The following is a 21006-nucleotide window of genomic DNA, read 5'->3' as shown; positions in this document are numbered from 1 at the left end:
GAAATCCTGCGAATTGTTTATATCTTTCATGTTTTTTTTTTTTTTTTAAATTGCCCATATGGGTTGATGAAGAATTAAAAAAAAAAAAAATTGTAATGACAGAAATAGAGAGAAAAAAAAAAAGAGAGTTCAAAATCTGTTAAATATGGCATAAAATGATAACAAATAGGTCCACGACCCATGGGTTGATGGAGACAAAAGTTTGAAAAATTTATTGAGTTTTAATATTTAATTAATTAGATATAATATTTAATATTAACATTCAATAAATCAAATAAAAAGTTAACACATCACATAAATTTATGAACCCAATTGAATTTTCCCACTATGTCTATTTGGTTTGCTTTTAAAATATAAGTCAAGCGATTAAATTATGATAAGTTAGAATTCATATTAGTAAATTATAGGTTTGATTTCTTATTCTGTAGAATAAAATAAAATTTTTATTTATAATTTATTTTATCTATCAAAATAAAAAATACAAACAACAAGAGACTCTACAGGAACCATAATTTCAAGATTTTGGACCTTGAATTTATTGAATGGTAACACAATTTTATTTTCTAAACCCCCGCTTTGGACCCTTGCTTGAAAAATAGGGATGCGGATGCGGTCGCGGCCGTTATTATACTAGGAAAAGCGGCTGCATCCGCAACCACGAAGATAGATCTTCCAAGGGCCGCTCGACCGTACCCATGGCGTTGGGCATGGATTACAATAACAAGCTCGTTCTCGCTCCCATGGTTCGAGTTGTGAGTTTTACTTCTTTTGCTCTCTCTCTCTCTCCCTCTCTCTCTCAAACATCCTTGAATGTTATTCCACCTTCTAGGGTTTTCGAACTCATTTTTTCTTTTTTCTTGCAGACCTCGAAATAGTTTGATTGATTCTATGCAATTTCAGAATCATATTTGTCGAAGCTTAAGCTAAATTTTCTTTTCGTGCTTGGACTTATAGGGCACATTGCCGTTCAGGCTACTGACCGCTGAATACGGTGCTGATATAACATACGGGGAGGAGATTATTGATCATAAAATTATCAAATGTGAGCGTCGAACTAATGGTAATTCTGCTTCTGATTTGTGATTTATCAGTGATGGACCCTTTGCTTTGTTGTTATACTTTTGATTGAAACATTAGATTGTTCAGTTAATTTCGAATCATGGATACAACCGGAGTTGAATGAAAGTGGTGCTTGGTCTATAATTAAATGAAATGCATGAATAGCCGACTTCTGCTTAATTGATCAACGGGTTTACCTCTCATGTTTTAGGCTACATAATTGTTGCGGTCATTGATGAAAGAGTTTTAGCATTATGAGTGATATTGATAGTGTATATATGTTGCCGATGAATCTAGCATTTTATTGTTTTTTGGATGATATCAAGTCAGTTACCCAATTAGATTTGTGTGAATGATGATTAAGGGGAGCTGAGGTTAGTCTATGGCCTCGTGGGAAGTATGGTGGATAATGAATTAGTGTGTGATCTGCCAGTGTTGGGAAGGGAGGGAGAGAAGTAAGTTAGTCGAGAGAGAGAAAGAGAGCAATAGCAGAGAGGATCCTATAGATGTTAAGATGAGCTCTCAGCAAAGGTCTGAACTACATATTTATTTTGGAGGGATTAGCCCAGAAAGTTGACATCGGTCCATTGGAATTGGTCATGGCCTAAAATTCCATTAGTGAGAAGTGATGCCATATTGTTAGTGGAGAATTGACACTTCCAATGGGGGAGTGGTACCTGTAGGTCATGGAGAATATTGACAAGTGACCCATGGTAGACATAGCGTACATGGGTTGCTCATATTCATTCTTGTATTCTCTTTATCTCTCTCTACTAGTCAATGTAAGGATATGATAGGGTGAAGAATCCATTATTGACAATTTCTTAAGTCTCCATTCCAATAAGCATGATAGTCCTGTGTGAAGATGGGCGCCGGAGTGGTTTAGAGTAATATAGGATTAATTTTAGAGATGAATTTGTAAAGCAACATAATTTTACTACACTGTTATGGTTACTTCTGCTCTATTTTTTCAATATCTAGATAATATATTATCCTACCACTCTAAAGCCAAAAGGTGGCCAATGTTTCATTATCTTCTGCTGGGCACTTGGTGGTTACTGGTGGACATTCTGCGTTTTTCTTGGACCATTAAGGTTAAAGTGCTGCACTTTGGCCTGTGTACCTAGGAGGAAGCTGCAATGGACCTTTAGGCAAGGTGGTTTTTGTGAGAGGAAGTTTTGAGTGGAAAGAAAGGGGCATCATCAAGAAAGAATTTGATCACGTTTCAAGATACATTCACATCAGTTTCTGAACAGATCTACTCAGTAGGTTCTAACAGCTGGTTCATTTGACATGAAATAGCTTGGCACCCTTCCATGCTGCTAAGGTATAGGAGTTGCAAGTAAATGATCAGGTGCTAGCAAATTTTAATGGTGATGTTATATGAAATGTCATCACTAAACACAGCCTTTTACTACCAAATATGCACAAGGAATGGGCTTAGTTGAAAGGTTGATAAAACATGTTGAGATTGCCTAGATTTTTTTTTTCCCGGACTAGTATTTAGTTTTCCCAGACATTACCGCTGGCAAGTATTATCTAGACCAAGAATTCTGCTATGTTGATAAATCTATAGCTTATATTGAATCCATATAATTGGTGGTTTATGGTTGTATAATGCCATTACTGTGTTGCCTGTCATGACCTAGGGATTGCCCAAGGATAGATTAGTAAATATAATAGTAGAAGTTTACATTTCCTTTTTGTATTTTCTGTTATAGGGCTTTGTCTTTAGCTAATAGGCAATTGGATTGTTTGTTACATTGCACATGGGTGCAAGTGATAGGCTGTTAGGCTATATATAAGCCACAACTGAGGATGGAAGATTATGCTTGAATTGGTATTGAATCTCTCATTTTTTCTCTCTAGAATTCTCTCTGATTCTCCCTCTCATTCCCTTCTGCAATTCTCCCTCATTTCTCTTTACATCCTTCCCCCATTTCTATCCATTTTTCCTCTCCAATGTTCTGTTTTTGACTCTATTCCATCAGATCCTTTTGATTGTCAATCCAATCCTAAGCTAAACCCTAGGTACATGACACTGCCTAACCACAGGTGAGGCCAGGTACATGAATTCTAGCTCATGCTCACCGATCTTTTCTATCCATGGCTATATATTCTGTAAGGTACTATTTTTCATCACCAATCTAATGAAATTTAAATTATGTCAATGATTTAAAACTTATCTTTTGTTCTGGAATTATTTTTCTTGGTGTCTTGGTCATCTGATGCTTGATTCCGTGTATATGTTTGTATAGTTTGGGGAATAAAAGAGTGTGATATTGCTTTCTATTGAAATTGGATAGCTGATCTCTCCTTTTACTTTTCAGAGGTAATTGGAACCACTGATATTGTGGAGAAGGGGACAGATAATGTTGTTTTCAGAACCTGCCATGAAGAAAGAAATCAGGTGGTATTTCAAATGGGCACTTCTGATGCTGTGAGGGCTCTTACTGCTGCTCAGATAGTGTATGTTTTATCAGTTTCCATTTCCTTCACTCATTCTGATTGTATGACAGCTTGCTATTTTATGAGACCTAATGATTTTGATCTTGGTACTTGAATGTTCTCTTTGTCTCCTTACTAGGACTTGTTGTCTAGCTCTTTGTTACTTCGGACCCTGATGGGTTGACCAGATCATAATTGTCTAGTTCTTACCATCTAATTCCACATATTAAGATTTCTTGAGGTGATACAATGATATGCAATGCTATAATTTGGAAGTTTCTTGTATTTCAAGATGAAATTGTTGACTTATTCATCAGCACAACCAGGTATTTGTCCTTTCGAAAGGGGGGGGGGGGGGGGTTGTGAAACTAGAGGAGATGGTAATACCGACTTTTCAGAACTAGACTTTAGGAGTTCTATGTGTAATACCCCAAGAGCCCAGATAAGGATAGTATATATTTAGGATAAGTAAGGAAGGAAACAACATCAGCTAGATACCTTTTGGCCTGAATGTAGGTAAAGAACTCCCGGGTTAAGCGCGCTTAAGCTGTGGAAGCTTAAGGATGGGTTACCCTTGGAAAGTTTGCGTAGACTCATCAGAGTAAGTTGTTTTGGTCATTCTTATCGCTCGATGCGGGATGTTATATAGGTGGTATCAGAGTTGACCCTTGGAGAAGATGGTCTGATGAGGGTGGGGAGTGGCGTCGGGGTGCGAGGGCTTGAACAAGGAGCAGCTCCTGGTAGGCTTCTAGGATGACAGCCCCAAAGGGGTGAAGATCTAGGACTAGTTGTTAGGTCGCATGACGAGTACGTCATGTGCTCAAAGGGGGGGGGGGGGGAGAATATAATATCCCAAGAGCCCAGAGACGGGTAGTATATATTGAGTGTTGATATTTAGGACTGTTAAACCGAAGCCAACCAAAGAGAACTCTCTTGCGAATTCAAAGAAACTCGCAGAAACAGAAATTGAACACAAGAACTAACACAAACCAGTAACGAAACAGAAATAAGGAAAGATAAAAACAAACCGGAAGAGACAAGATATACCCTGGTTCGGAATGCCTTTAGGCGAACCTACATCCAGCAATCAACACCCACTCCAAACAACCTTTATTAGGATGACAAAGATCAGTACACCAAGCTTCTAAACACTCATCTATCTCCCCGAGTACAAGCACACATTCTCCCAAGAAATACACAAGACTAAACTGCCTTTCTCTTTCTCAAGAACGGAAACTCCTCACTTGAACATAAACAAAACAGAAGCTCTCTCCTATCAGTCAATCAACTGCCTACGTCGCCCTCTATATATAGAAAATGGCGAAATTCCCAAAGTAACTAACTACTCTGAAAAATTACAATTAGGCCCTCAAATTTACAAAGTAATTACACTTATATTTAAAAGCCCTAATTGATCTAAAACTTCCAGCCGATAGACTTCAACATTTCTAATCTTCTACCACATCAAAACTCTAGGCAAACTTCAACATTGATGATAAGTAAGGAAGGAAACAACACTAGTTGGATACCTTTGGGGCTGAATGTAGGCAAAGAACTCCTGGATTAAACGTGTTTAAGCTGGGGAAGCTTAAGGATGGGTGACCCCTGGAAAGTTTGCGTAGGCCCATCAATGTAAGTTGTTCCGGTCCTTCCTATCGCTCAATGCGGGATGTTACACTATGGGTGCTGCTTCTGATGGCAGACTTCTTTGTTTGGTCACATAAACCTAGTAACTACAAGGGCTGTGATATCAAAGAAGTAAAGTAAGAAGATTAGGTGAGAGAATATGTATTTCAACGTTTTCCCCCAACCTATACCCTGTGGCATGTTGTCTCATTCCACATCGATTGGCCACAGAATCCCGCTGGGGTATATAAGATCTTGGGCCAAACCATACCTAATTGCAATCACTTTCAGGATGTGAGCTGGTGGCAAAGTAGTATTAGAGCAAGACTTGAGTCCATCAATAATCTTTATCAATGTTGTATGGCTAGAAAATTTTAGAGTGTGTTGTACATTCTATTTGGAGTTGAATGTCCCCATCAATTGAGGAGTTGATACTTGCTGGTCACTTATTCAGACTTATTACTTGGAGAGTTACTTCTTTTTTGGGTTTTGTGAGCATTTGGCACAATAGGAATATCAGAACTTTTGAAGAGTTGAATGTTTGACTGTTAGTTTAGGGAGAACCTTTCTCATTTTTTTATACATATAATATATGTTTGTGGGAGTCTATTCCATTTTCTTTGTCTTCTTGTGTTTTTCTTCTTTTTTAAATTTATTGGGTTACTTGTTTGTGGGTCATAGATTTTTGGGCTATTGAGTTGTTCTTGTGTTTTGTAAGTGTTTATCCCCTTTGGCATTCTGTTAATACAATTGACTTATCCAAAAAAAAAGAAAAAGAAAATGCAATTACCTCACTCACACTGAAATATATTTCTAGGTATTTTTTTTAACAAGGAGTTCTTCTGGAGCTGAGTTTCTAGAAATTTTTGAATGATTTGATCTTGCAATTACTAGGACATCTCACTTTTGGTTGGGTTACTATAACAAATACTACTACTACTACTACTACTACTACTAGTACTATCCTTAGGTGGACAGCACCAATTTATAGTACTTTTTTGCCATGCTTTTTCTATATTTTGTGCTCTGGTTCTCGTTTTCCAACAGAATTGATGCTATTCAACCTCCGAAAGTACTACAAGAGCCTTGAATTTTTCTCAAAAGTTTGAATCAAAGTCTTCAATAAAATCCATGGCTCCAGTTGCCTCTTTATTACCAAAAATGAAAAGGATAATTTTCACCACATGGGATTGTTTTTCGCGTCAAAATAGCACCAAAATTCCTAGTAGCAATTGAAGTAATGATAAGTTGCTCTAAACTGCAGGCTGAAAAACCGAAAAAATTGGTGTGATCTGCCACTGGATAAGATATATAATATTTTGTTTATCTTTCGTCATCAGAGCAATTGATTCATATTGCCACTCGTGCCAATTCAACTTATATGTGACCTCCTCACAATGTGGAATAACTTATTTGAAGCAAAATTTGGGTGAATACTATAAGATGTTTCTTTTTGTTCCCCCCCCCCCTTTTTTCGGTTGAGGGGAATGGGAGGAAGCTAGGTTCATGTTTCACAAAACCAAAACTCTGACTTTAGAAACTTGCAGTCTTGTTTGTAGGCTGTTGATTATCATCTAAAAAACCTAGTTTTAATTCTTTGGTGATTTTCAATTTGATTTTTTTATCCAAATCTTCGTCCCCCCATTCCAAAAAAAATCTTAGTATCATATTATTATGTTCAAGTGTCTATCAGATATGAGTCTGCATCCAGAAACGAGAAAATTCCTCTGTAAATATCTTTCTCATGAAAAATAATGATAATTTAATAATGGCGAATCATATAATGTTACACATTTTTGCGATTTGCAGTAAATAACACATGTTAACATTTCAGGTTCAGATAGATTGTATGTCTTTGAATTTCATTTTTAGGTGTCTAGACTTAAATGCTGTGCAAATACCACTTCTGTCTGTTCTAAAATCTTGCTACTTCTCAGTGATCTGTTGATCTAAGTGGTGCACTGTAAAATTTTGATTAGAGAGGATTTTACTGAGATGGATGACTAGTGATGCAGAATAGTATCTGGCTTTTCTTGCCACATCTGATCTAGGGTTTTGGCATTGTATCTGCTCTTTCAGGTGCAAAGATGTAGCAGCAGTAGATATCAATATGGGTTGCCCAAAATCATTCTCTGTTAGTGGAGGAATGGGTGCTGCATTATTGACTAAGCCAGAGCTCATTCATGATGTATGTGACAAATGGTATCCATGGAGTTCTTTTTCGTCTTTCCTTTCAGTTTGAACTAAATGCTTGTAACTTTATGTTGTTTCTCTGCCAATCCAGATTTTGACGACATTGAAGAGAAATTTAGACACACCCGTAACATGTAAAATTCGACTTCTAAAATCATCCCTTGATACAGTAGAATTGGCACGGAGAATTGAGAAAACTGGTGTTTCTGCTCTTGCTGTTCATGGTAGGTAAGTGTATTTTGGATGATGTATTATTTTGGACAATAGGCTTTAGCATAGCACTGGGTATGCATTTATATTGTTTTAGAGTTACTGAAGCTGGTTGGTCTACTTTGTTGAAACTTCTTGTTAGACCTAGCTTGGTTTGCAGTATAAAAATTGCAAAAAATGTGCTGTTCAACTGGTATTGTTCAGATTAAAATTGTTTTCCAAATATTCACATTCTGTGCCTAATTGGTAGATGGACAATCAAAGCATTATGTAGTGTTTCTTGATTGCTTATATGAAAATCAAGTTTGTATTCATCTGATATTCTGACTAGGTTGGGGTTGAAACTTCATTTAGCAACAGGAGCTATTGTCCATAGAATAAGTTACTGGTCTCCTACCTCCTCTAACCTCTGAATGGAAGGATTTATTTTCACTTTTGACCTCTCTCTCTCTATCTTCACTGCACATGTAACAACAAATTAGAAAAAGGGGCTATTCCACTCCTAGATGCACTGCTACACCATAAATTTTCTAGTATTCTAGGAGAGAGTAATAGAGCAGAGGCTCAGAAAAGAAATAGAGGTATCGGAAAATCAGTTTGGTCCTGGTAGGTTAACAATGAAAGTTATATACCTACTGAGGCGCTTAATGGAAAGATATCGAGAACACCAGAAGGACCTACATATGGTGTTTATAGATCTAGAAAAGGCCTATGATATGGTCCCTAGAGAAGTATTATGGAGGATTTTAGAGAAGAAAGGAGTTCGAATAGCCTATATACAAGCCCTTAAGGACATGTATCACGGTGTAGAGACAAGGGTCAGAACGTGCAGAGGGAACACTGAACCGTTTAAAATTACAATAGTACTGCATCAAGGTTCTGCACTAAGTCCATATTTATTTGCCCTAGTAATGGATTAATTCACTAAAGATATTCAGATAGAGGTGCCATGGTGTATGCTATTTGTAGACGACATAGTGTTGGTGGATGAAACAAAAGGAGTGAACACTAAGTTTGAATTGTGGAGAAACAATTTAGAATCAAAGGGATTTAAATTAAGTAGAAATAAAACAGAATATATAGAATGTAAATTTAGTAAGAATGCCAGAGTGGAGGATGTTATAATAAAATTAGAAGATCAAATCTTACAAAGAAAAGATCATTTTTGATATTTGGGATTAGTGATTCAAAAAGATGGAGAAATTCACGAGGATGTCACAAATAGAATTAAGGCAGGTTGGCTAAAATGGAGAAATGCATCGAGGGTATTATGTGATGATAAAATCCCATTAAAACTAAAAGAAAAATTTTATAGGACAGCTATAAGACCAGTCTTGTTGTATGGCTCAGAATGTTGGGCAGTCAAATACTAGCATGAGCAAAAGACGAGCGTAGCGGAGATGAGGATGTTAAGATGGATGTGTGACCATATAAGAAAAGATAAAATTAGAAATGAAGTTATTCGTAATAAGGTAGTAGTAGTGCCAATCGAGGAGAAGATGAGAGAGATTAGACTAAGATGGTTTGGTCATGTGAGAAGGAGACCAATAGACGCTCCTGTGAGGAGATTTGATGAAATAGAACAATTAGTCAAAAAAAGAGGTAGAGGCAAACCCAAGAAGACTTTGGGAGAAACATTAAAGTTTGATATGAAGTGTATGGATCTAAATGAAGATATGATAAAAGACAGAAATACATGGAAGTCTAGAATTCATGTAACCGACCATACATAGTGGGATAAAGGCTGGATATGTTGTTGTTGTTGTTCTGCTTTTGAAATGAACTGAAAACAATGTAGTGTAATTTTTACTCATGAAATTGTGAATTTATTTTGTTGTTATTTTAAATACATTTGTGCTTTCATAAGCTTTTGTCTCATATTTTAAAATCAGTTATCAACTTGAGAGAAAATTGACTTGGCTGTAAAATTAAATGTATCAGTTTTGGTTGCATAGACAACTATTTGTTAAAGAATTATTCTTTCCAACTCTTGGCAAAAATTTCTCATGGTTTAAAGATTTATATTCGTGTCTAGTTGATATGCTGATTTGAGGGGTATTTTGGGACTATATGGTTGATGATTATTTACATTTAGATTTAGCAATGCTTTCTGTAGATTTCTTATGTTCAGAAATGATTTTCTTTTATATGATAATTTTTTTCTTGTTTTGTTGCTTGAAGAGGAACATCCATCATTGGGACATGTTAACTTTAGTGTGAAACTGTGATAATAATTAATTAAGTAATGGCTGTATGTTTCCTGTTGAATTATTGCAGAAAAGTTTCAGATAGGCCAAGAGATCCTGCTAAATGGGGTGAGATTGCTGATATTGTAGCTGCACTTTCTATTCCAGTCATTGCAAATGGTGATGTTTTTGAATATGAAGATATTCAACGCATAAAAGTCGCAACTGGTAGGTAAAGACCTCCAATCCATTTACTTTTAAAAGGGAGGAAAGAAGAAAGATCTTTGATCAATTCTTTGACTGATTTTTTGTTTCTTGTATATTATTCACATGATTTATGTGACATGTGACAAGTTCAATTGCTAACTTATATAGTTTTGTTTTTCAAAAAAAAAAAAAAAAAAAAGAAGAAATATTCTAGTGTGTCAAAACAGATGATGTTATTTATTATATTGTGATGTGTTGAAAGAGAAGGAAGAAGAAAAATGAAACATTGCATTCATTGAACTATTATTTGAAATGATTTGTGTTCTAGTTTTGTTGCTACACTATATAATATCAGAAAATTATGCATCTATATTGTTGATATTTTGTAGAAAGCTTTAGATATTTAGTTAGCCCTTTACAGATATTTGGCTGTGTCAGGTTTACTGCACTTAGGATGTTATGATAGATGTGTTACCATACAAGAGAGCTAGCAAAGAAATAAAGTTATATTAAGAAAGCCTGAGTGACTTCTGTGAATAAGATGTGTGAGACATAATTATGATGCTCCTAAGGGGAGTGGATGGAAATTGAAGAAGTTTATAGCAAAAGAGTTAGAGAAAGAGAAGAAATAAAATAAAATAAAAACTTTGTGGGAAACTCTTAGACATGATATGCATTATACTGGCATTACAGAAGATATAATTATATATAAAGATGATTGGCAAGTTTAGTGGGATTAAGGCTTAGTGTGGTGTTGTAGGGTAGAGTTATTTCTGTCTTTTGAATTCTGATCATGATATAGTATTTTATGCATGACATATTTTGTTCCAAGGCTCATCATCTCTTCACCTACTGGGCAGTTTTATGTCCTGCCATTTACTTCTTCTAGTGTGATGGTTGTGTAGCTGACCCAAATGAAAAGAAAAGCCTTCAGCTACCTTTACCGCCTTCTCAATTCACATGGTTTAATATCTTTGTGAAGGGCCTTTCACATACAGTGTCCTGATTTTCTTATTTACTGAGCAGTATGTACAAGCAAACAATCAGTGATCTGTTTTGATACAAGCCAATTGTTAGGCTTGCAGCACATTTTTGTTTAATTTTTCTGTCAAAGATGGTTTGAATCTAGAAAATAAAGTTTGAGGTGAGCCTTTTGTTACCAGGAGCATGCTACTATTCTTCAGCATTCTAGCATTCTGTTTCCGTCTGACCTGCTGGTTCAACCATTTGTATTTTTGTTTACCTCGTCTGCTAAGATGATTTGACCCGAAAATAGAGCTAGATGTTGGTACCTTTTTCATTCTTTACAGTCTTTGGAGCTGACCTCCTTAGATAGGAAGCTCTTTGACCAAATTAAGGCAAACAAGTAATTGGAGTGAAACTTGAAGTTTCACACTGGTAAACTGCCAATGTCTTCTGAAGTTGGTAATTTGATAAGAATATTTGGAGTACAAAGCCTTTATTTTTCTGTAGCCGTCAAGCATCTATATATGGGATTGGCCTTTGCTGTCTAATTCTAGTTTCTGGTGATCCCCTTTTGTTGGTTCACTACTTTGTCACAACTTTTATTCTGTCTTATGGTTGTTGCTTGATTATATTCTTTTAATTCCTGATGCCCTTGAATTGGTTAAATAGCCAATTACGCCTGTATATCTTATTGGCTACAATTTTCGCTTGTCCTCTTGTACTTGCAGCTAGCATATGATTTGGTTATTAATCCTGATCTTGATAAATCTTTTTGGCACTAATTTGATGTTTAGCTTGAAAAACAAAAAACACCTTATTCATGTTCGCTGTTTGCAACTTCTGCAGTTGATATTTTTCATGTTTGCAACTTCATGTTCACTATTTGACTGTTGGTTGTCTTGTTTTATAAGGTGCCTCATCTGTGATGGTTGCTAGAGGAGCTCTTTGGAATGCATCAATTTTCTCTCCAAAGGGCAAATTGCCATGGGAAGATGTGAAAAGAGAATACGTTAGAAAGGTACTTGACCTTTTGACTGGCAGTTATCCTCTTCTTTAATGTTTCTCATGCAAAACTCCACTATGACGGGAAATGTTAATTGCTTGTTGAACTGATTTAAACCTCTAGTAAATTTGAGTTTCTGCCTGACCTTTTACAATTTGCTAATGTTTGAGTTATTTTAAAGGAGAATATCTGTAAATAATGGTTTCTGTACTTTGATCCCAGAGCATCTTGTGGGATAATGATGTTAAAAGCACAAAGCACACCTTGAAGGAAATGATAATGCATTTTTCTTCCCTTGAACTCCCTGAGGGAAAGGCTGTGATTAAATCAGAAACATTGGCAGATCTAGCGTAAGTACATTTATCCTGCATCTGTGAACAAAAACAAAACTATTAGCATGTTATCTGGTTTCATTAAAGTTTGTTTTGATGAAATTTCATTTCTGTATAAGTTTCCAGTTTGTCGTGGAATATGATGCTTGCTGAGATTCCACTCTCATTCATTTCTCCATGACCCATCCTCTCAAGTGTTTAGATTCTGAATGAGTATTGTTATACCTTGACTAGACTGAAGGAGATGTACAATTTCTCAGAAGGGCTGTAGCCAATGATAAATTTAACCTCCTAATGGCATTCAATTCCTCTTACCTAGCACATGTACTAAACTATTTCAGATACTAATGTGGGCTGGGCAATTGTTGTGCACCACATGTCCTTAACCCTACTTGGAATGCTCCGTTTGTCTTTTCAAGAAGCCACGAAGAAAGAAGATATCGTGATATCTTAGTACACCTTAACTCTTGGCAACTTGTCATAAGAGGTTTTTTGGTTTATGGTAGGTATGTCTACAATCGAAGGGACCAAGAGAGTTTAGGACCCAGTATTGAGTTGTCATAATTCACCAGAACTGGTGGTTAACTAATATAGTTGGATTTGCTTAATTTTGTGCTTTTATCTCAATTTTGTTGCTTTACAAAATAGTAGTGCACGTGCTCGTGTGCCCCTAATCTGAAGCTTCCATTTATTTATTTGATCGAACAGGCAACTTTATGGAGAAGAAAAGTACTATGAGTTCGTCAACAGCAGCCGGTTAACCATTGGAAGAAGATGACTAATTTTCCTGTGTACAGAGCCTTGCCCTTGATCGAAAGTGAAATGGTGAAGTGTGCATTATTATGGACTGTTTACCATCTGTTGTGTCAAAGATGCCGAGGCAAAAACCATTCTTCACGTCTCGGGACTTTGAAATTGTTTATTGGGACTCAAATCGTTGGTGAGAAATTGGGATCCAACCTAAAGGTTGGTGCATCTACAGCCGTGCTTCAAATCAAATCATTAAAATTGCACCAGTTGGTCAGCATATTTATTCAGAATTTTGAGGCTTTTGGAGGCATGAATTTTTTTTTAAACTTATATTTACATTTTCTGAAATGATGCTTGAGGCGGTGTTCACCCCAAGGCAGGCATGCAATTGCAAGCCCACTAGCGCTGTACCGTGTAATTGTTTTATACAGATCTTCGGCCGACATTTTGGAAAAGTGCTCCAGTTACATTTTGCTTCATTTTTACTTCTAAGTATGCATTGATTTTAAAGTAGAGGTAAAAGGCATCGAATCAATACAATGACCTACCTAGGTTTTGAAATAGAACATGAAAGAAACAAACAATGACCCCTAAACAGTTTAGCTTGTTTGGTGTGGTTCTAATACTTCTAGTATGTTCTTTTGACTCTTCTCTAGTATATGTAAATGAATAGGAGACATCTCAACTTATATAAGATGATATAAATATTGTATGTTATGTGATTACCATAAGAAATTTCTATTTCATCAAGTAATGAACTGAACACTAAAACTTTGAGTCGTTCTGGGATTCTAACTGCTAAAGTATGACTGTCTTATGTACAAACAAATGGATTTTGTGAATGCCTTGATTATGTGTTAATCATGACCATGCCTTTGTTCTACCTATTTGGCATAACCTGTGCTAGAGAATATGATTGGTTGCCTTCATGCATACTTTAGATGTGGTGAGAAAATCGACATCCCAAAAATAGAGAAAAAAAAATAAACACTAGATTGAGAAATTCATAGAATATAAATAGACGGTTATGAAAATTAAATAAATAAATAATTAAGACTTAAAATTTTTAATTATTCGTTGACGAAAATAATAATTCCAAAAAATTTAAAGGTAAAATAAAGTTCTAATATTTACTATTTTAGTTCTCTTTCAAGCAAAAATCTTTTTTTTTTTTCTTTTTATAACAAGTATGATAGGAGAATCAGCCAGCCACCACCTATATCCTACATATAAACTAAACAAAATATTGCAACATAAATGGCCCAAGAAAACAAAAACAGGGTAATCTCTTTTCACGACCCAACTTACATTGTCGCCATCCAGTCGCTTTGCCATCATCAACAATGGACCATTCCTCATATGCCATTACCAATTATCATCTACAATTTCATTTGCTTCATAGCCTAAGAAACACCCCACCTCGTTATAGTAAGCTGCAAAGACTGGCCTAGAAACTGAAAGACAAGTGATAACAACGCAGGGTGAGAAGACGGTCTGTTGCCGATGAAGACCCGAGACTAAATGGCTAACAATGAAGAAAAGGAGACGAGAAGACCCAAACAAAGGAACCATCGATCGCGCCCTTCACAAAACCCATGGAAATGTCGTGCCTGAAGGATCAATCAACTGCCAACAACAAGGGAGGGCTGGACAATGATGCCGATCGATTGACAGCAGCGATAAGCTAGAAATCGATCGAAAACCAAAAAATAGAACAAATCATGTTCATGTGTCCCAGAGAGAGAAAGGAACTAACTCCCTAGTTTGTATAGGTTTTTATGGTAGCCCTGAGACTTGAGTTTAAAAAATATACAAAAATTTTTGTGGACAATAATGACAATTATTATGCTAAAACTTTGGGATGAATTGTGATTCCAAGCATAGCTTTTCTCTACTTTACTCTTACGGTGTGCTTGATAATATGAAAAATACATAGAAAAGAATTTTAAAAAATATATATTATTTTGAGTGTTTGTGAGTAAATGAAGAAAACAACTTGGAAGTATGAATCAGTTGTAATTCCATGTGTGACGTGGCAGCCTATGTTCTCCCTGACCCTGAGGAATGAGGATGAATGAAAATGGCAGCTAGGGGTGGTATGGTACAGAGTCAATTTGCATAATCTCTGGACTGGACCATGAAAGGTAGTTACGGGTGGGGTGGCTCACTATTAAAGATAAGTGGGCCTCAAAATGGACTAATCTTCCCCAAATACACCATTTGAAAGTTACATCTAACCATCTCCCTTCTATTTGATATGGATACATTCCATACCATTCTTATATTCGAATCATTTTCTCCTTTCCTTTTTCACCCAAAATAATAAATGGATGAACCAAATTGTTAATTCTCTGACTAGTTATTTGAGATGAATCCATAAATATATATATATATATTCTCTTTTTGGGTATGAATAATGAATAATAATACAACCAAGGCAATATCTTGGAGTTTGTGGGGGGTGGTAGTCAAACCAGGCTTATGCCATCTAAACCAAACCAACAGTTATCATTTAGTCTTATAATAATTAATAACATACCCACCGAGCCGCACAGTCCTCACTTTGGCATTTAGTAACCAAACCCCAATAAGAGAGAAGGGAGGGAGGGAGAGAGTAATGATGGAAAGAAACTACTAACACCACCCACACAATTAACATTATTTGTTATGATTATAGAAAGAAAAAGAAATCTATTTACTTTAGGCAAAAGGAAAACTAAAGAAATGAAAAGGAGCTGCTCATTTGCTACCCGATGCATTTACAATCTCATTTGCTAACAAAATCATTGGACTCCCCGCAAACGAAAAGAAAGACAACTTCGAAAAGAGGAGTGTTCTAATAATAATAATAATAATAGTAGAAATCTAATAAAAGCAATACAAGGAAACAACAAACTTCACCATCCCCATTCCCCTCCTCAAGCGCCCCAATCCCAATCCCACTGGATTCTTCTTTATTTCTCAAAATATTATATATATATAAACTATGAATAATATCGAATTAATAGGCAATAAGAAAAAGAAAAGAAATAAAAAAAAAAGAGGGGGGTGGGGGGTTGAATAAATACAGACAAAGCTCAGAACCGAACAACAGTGGCCAATCAATCAATCACCCTCTGCTTTGGGTATCCGTTTGTCTTCCTCTGCGGAAAGGGCCAAGCCGGAGGGTACTGCTTTGTTTCTATTCTATTATTATTATTATATACTACTACGCCTTTGATTGGGACTTGGGACCCTTCCTATCTTCTCTTCTCCTCTCCATTTCTTTCTTGTTATTTATTTTATTTATTTCATACAATTTCTTCTTTTTTGGGGGGGATTTATCCAAAAAGAACTATTTTCTTTTTTCTCAGAATCTGGCATTTTCGAAGCCGTGCAAGTCGCTAACTCTGTTCAACGACTTCCTCATGATAGCGACTTTAGCCAGTCTCTCCGCGGCTCTCCAAGCCGACGTCGGCGTAAGCGGCTCTCCCTTCTCATCCACCAGAACAGCAGCAGCCGCCACCTCCCGCTCCGTCGTATCCGTCCTCCGCCGTTGGATCTCATCCATCTGCTTCTGCCGCCGCCGCCGAAGCTCCCACAACTCGGCTTCCAAGCTGCGGATATACTCGTCAGCCGAGGCCGACTTCGACTGAATGAGCAGCGCTCTAGCCGAGGAGAGCATCCGGTGCGCCCCCGCGAGGTCGTTGCGCTCCATCATCCGCCGGGACTCGGTCACGGCGCGGATCGAGACGAAGAGGCTCCTGAGCCGTTGGATGCTGGGGTTGGATGATCGGATGGCGTGGGGCTGCGGCACCAACAGAGCTTGCTCTTTCCCGTGGATGAGCTCTTGAGTTGACGGGTCCTTGTGGAAGCATCTCACGGACAGTACTTTCTGGGTCCCACCACAAGACGACGGAACTTTCAATTCGATTAGAAGTTCCCTCTCTTCTTCCGCGTATAGATCTCCGAGCCGGATCGAACCGGATCCAAGAGCTGCTGGCCGACCGGAGCACGAGTAGACGGCCACAACCTCCGCCGGAGCTGAACCGGAAGCAAACCCTAGCTCCAGCCGGAGATCCTGAAGGACGACGCTTAATAAACCGCCGACTGATTTCGCGAAGCCGTCGTCCGAACGAGAGTCGCCGTACGCGCGTTCGTAGCCGACTCCAATCGAATGTACAGGGATCTCAAGATGAGAGAAGCGCGTGGTGGAGACTTCTGATGATTGGCGTCTCAACTTGGCGGTGGCAGCGGTGGTGGAGGCCTTTCCATCCTTTCCATCGGATAAGAGCATAATGCTGGCCACCGGATTTTTCTCCCGGCGATCTTCAAGCACCTTTGCAGCCTTCTTAACCGCGTCGCCGGCGCTCGATGTGCCATGACTGGAGACAACCGCGTCAATGATGCGACGCGCCGATAGCCGGCCGCTGGCGGTCATCCTCTTGAGCGGCAACAACCGCTTGGATGTAGCAGCAAATGCGACAATGGAGAGACGATCGGCGGAGGAGAGAGACGACACTACCAATCGCATCGCGCGCTTCATCATCTGTACTTTCTCAGGCGTCATATTCGCGCTTACATCAAGCACCGTGACCAAATCAATCGGAACGCGGTGCGCATTCTTCGCCGGCGCCGGTGGAGCTCTGACTTTTAGAACTACCGCGTACGTGTCGTACCTCTGCCCAACCGATATCACCGCCGCCTCCGGCAACAGCATCACGTCCACATTCCTTCTGCAACTCAAACTCGGCTGTCTAATTAAACTTGCATTCGCATTTATGAAAAATCCTTGAAATTCTTCACTTTCCTTGTCGCCGTCCTCATTTTCGTCAGATTCAGGTATTGGATTAAACCTAACCACCGATTTAGGCGACATCAATGGCTCATCGTCATTGTAAACCTTGAGAACATTCCTTCCATATTGCTTTGCGTTGTCCTTCGTCTTAACATCTGGTAGCAGCGATGGCTCTTGCTTCTTCTCTTTGGCTTCTGGATTGCGCAGGTCGTGAGTGGTCAACACAGGCAACTCTTTCCAGTTGGAGTCGCAAACAGGGCACACGAGGCTGCCTTGCTTCTTCACGTGCGAGGCGATGCACGGGAAGTGAAAACCATGGGAGCACTCCGCCGTGAAAATGGCCATGCCTTGTCCTGTCTTGACGCTCTGCAAGCATATTCCGCATCGAGTCTGCTAACAAAAAAGTCGCAGAGAGCTTTAAAGTCAGAATTACTCATCACTTTTCCCATCTTCCATGACCAATACGCTAATTCCACTGCTGAATGGATAGAAGTTAACGCAATGAGAACTGTACGGAGATCGGGATACTTACTCTGGAGGGACGGAAGCTCGATCTGAAGAGAGAGAAAGTCGAAGGCGATCGAGGAGACGACGGATTGGAGCGTTGCGACAACTTGGAGCTGATCTTGGTCTTGCATTGGAGCTTTGGGCTCTCTGGCACTGATGGCGTCGGAACTGTTGCCGTGCCGGTAGTCCGGCAGCGGAGGCTGGGGCTGGAGACGGGTTGCGACTGCAGTCGAGGAGTGGAGGGATTGGAGAAGAATCCAAATTTGGAGCCGAGCCTGGGGCTGGGATTGACGCTATTCGTTTCTACCCCCCTCTCGTTGGGAGGCTTGGAATCTCGATCTCGGGAAATGGATGTGCAAAACGCTCGTCGCCACCCAACCACCATTTTCGGTCAGTCCAACCAACCCCCAAATCGGCAAGTGCTCCTCCTCCTTTCTCTGCTTCGCTCTCTATGATCTATTGTCTAATATACTCGGCTGCCTTCTCCTCTTTCTACGGAATTTCTTCACCTGGTATGTTTGGACTCCATAAAGATAATAAGTAGATATACAATTGATGGCAACAAAAAGAAAGCCGTATGAATTGCCTTTACAGTCCACTTTCTTCTCCTCCTAGTATTGCTTGCTGTATTCTCCGAGGATGAGGATCACTGTAAAAGTACTGTCCGGCTAGCTCTGCTGCTGCAGCCAAAAGGCCCCAAAACTCTGTAATTGGTTTGACATCTTCTCTGATGCGAGGGACGAAGGGCTAATATAAATAATAATAGAAGAGAGAGGGGTTTTTACGAGGCGGAAAATATTTTAGATTTTACCGGGGGGTGACCGGCAAATGGAGGTTTTCATTCACACACACACACACACAGAGGAATAGGAATAGGAATAGGAATAGGAACAGCAACCGAAATGGAGATATACAAAAAAAAATGCAAATTACTTAAATAATTAGTCAACGGGTGCTCTTTTGCCCTTATCTGCCGTGACTCACTCCCATTCCCACGTTTAGGTCACCGACCCATCCCCCTCCGGCGAGATTTCCAAGTGCCCTTTCCCTTTCTAAGGGCGCCCTGTCCCTTTGCCAGCCCAGATGCGCCCGCCTCTCTCTCTCTCTCCTTCCTCACTTTCACGCACGCACGCACGTGACCTTCCCCTCATTTTCTTTGGCTATACACGTACGTGACTTTCCCCCAGTCGGCAGCGCAGCGGGCGAGGTGGCTTGTTTTTTTTACTAGTGCCACTCTTGTTATTATTGCTGTTATTACGTGTTTAAGATGCATAAACAGGATAAATAATTACCCATCATCCACCAATCGTAGATTATTTAAAAATAAAAATATATTTATTATGTCTTAACTTTAAATTATAATAGATTTTATTAATAAGTGTCCTCGTAACAAATATTTAAATATTAAATATAAAATACATTAAATATGTATATCCTAACAAAACTAATTATAATATCACATTAATACAATAACACAATAATATTACTATTACATTAAATATTTTCTCTCGCTAATCTCTAATGCATGTTGTTGTCTTCTCATTTGGGGGATGGGGGGGGTGACAACTTTCGAGAAGGGGTTGGAAACGAATTGGGTATTTCTCTCTCTTTTTTTTTTTTTTTGGCTAGTTAATTAAAATTTCAATTTTCAAATTTAATTAAAAAAAAAACGATTAATATAATTAAATTGCTTGCCTTCTTAATGTGTGCATCAACATCATCATAAGAATATGAATTACTACGTACGTATATATTGTTACTAGTATTATTATTATTATTATTATTATTGTTGATAAATAAAATTGGTTATTTAAAGCATGACTGGGCACTTCCGCGCTATGAGTGGCTGGGGGCAACTATAACGGTTGTCCATCCATGCCATAGTCAATGATATCAACTGATACTGGACCCTGATCGATCATCTTTAAATGCACTGCATTGAAATTGAGGGGGAAAATAATATTAATAAATATATTAATTAATTAAGGCTAGTGGAGTCTGAAAGAATCCGATGGGTAAAGAAGGATTCAGTCTACTACGGTTAATTAAATTGACCCCTTCTTCTGTTCATGGATAAGGAAGAAATACATTTGGCATTGCTTTATTTAATTTAATGATTTTTTTTTCTTAACATATATATAATATTACCCTCCAGAACCAGAACCAAAAGAATTATGTCATTACGAAATGACAAGTAATTAGAACACTAATTAAGTACTACAAGTTTAACCAACTATATATATATATATAAATTGAAGTTATGCATACATATATATATATATATATATATGATTACAGTTGAAGATGCATGCATGCATGCATGGATGTAGTAGTAGTAGTAGTAGTAGTAGTGTGACTTGTACAAACATTAATTAGTTGTAAGTTTAATTATTTTGATATTTTCTGCGTCTCTTGAGAACATTAAGGTTTTTTTGTGAACATAAAGGGTGCATGCATGCTTGCTTGCTTGGTATACCAAATAAATAGAGAGAGTAGTTATATTAAAAATTTAGATGTAAAAAAGTATATATGAATATTGTGTAACGTTGGGTGTTTCCACAATTCATTATGGAATAATAATGGGTTAAGCAGCGGGGTGGGACCATGGCCAAATTAAAGTGTGGTAGACATCAAAACCACCCACCCAGCAGCCGAACTGGCATGGGCCATGTATATATATTTATATATATATATATCTGCGAAAATGAATAACCTGATGAGTACATAGGGTAATTTTATCTC

The 21006-nt window shown here is 38.0% G+C and overlaps 2 protein-coding genes across 2 annotated transcripts; one reads left to right on the top strand and one right to left on the bottom strand.

Moving 5' to 3' along the window:
* The first annotated feature begins 586 nt into the window (after positions 1 to 586).
* On the top strand, positions 587 to 13459 carry LOC127804949 (uncharacterized). The gene is made up of 9 exons (XM_052342067.1): positions 587 to 752; positions 955 to 1060; positions 3390 to 3528; positions 7213 to 7321; positions 7418 to 7554; positions 9814 to 9950; positions 11807 to 11913; positions 12121 to 12248; positions 12939 to 13459. Exons 1-9 carry the CDS (start codon positions 696 to 698, stop codon positions 13006 to 13008), a joined length of 990 nt encoding a protein of 329 aa, XP_052198027.1. The 5' UTR covers positions 587 to 695; the 3' UTR covers positions 13009 to 13459.
* A 2836-nt stretch (positions 13460 to 16295) lies between these two features.
* LOC127804745 (E3 ubiquitin-protein ligase WAV3-like) lies at positions 16296 to 19075 on the bottom strand. The gene is made up of 2 exons (XM_052341720.1): positions 18290 to 19075; positions 16296 to 18147 (listed from the first exon to the last, which is right to left on the bottom strand). Exons 1-2 carry the CDS (start codon positions 18647 to 18649, stop codon positions 16330 to 16332), a joined length of 2178 nt encoding a protein of 725 aa, XP_052197680.1. The 5' UTR covers positions 18650 to 19075; the 3' UTR covers positions 16296 to 16329.
* Positions 19076 to 21006: the final 1931 nt, after the last annotated feature.

Source organism: Diospyros lotus, chromosome 6 (assembly GCF_014633365.1).
Source record: "Diospyros lotus cultivar Yz01 chromosome 6, ASM1463336v1, whole genome shotgun sequence".
Lineage (NCBI taxonomy): Eukaryota > Viridiplantae > Streptophyta > Magnoliopsida > Ericales > Ebenaceae > Diospyros > Diospyros lotus.
This window is presented reverse-complemented; position numbering and strand designations above follow the sequence as displayed.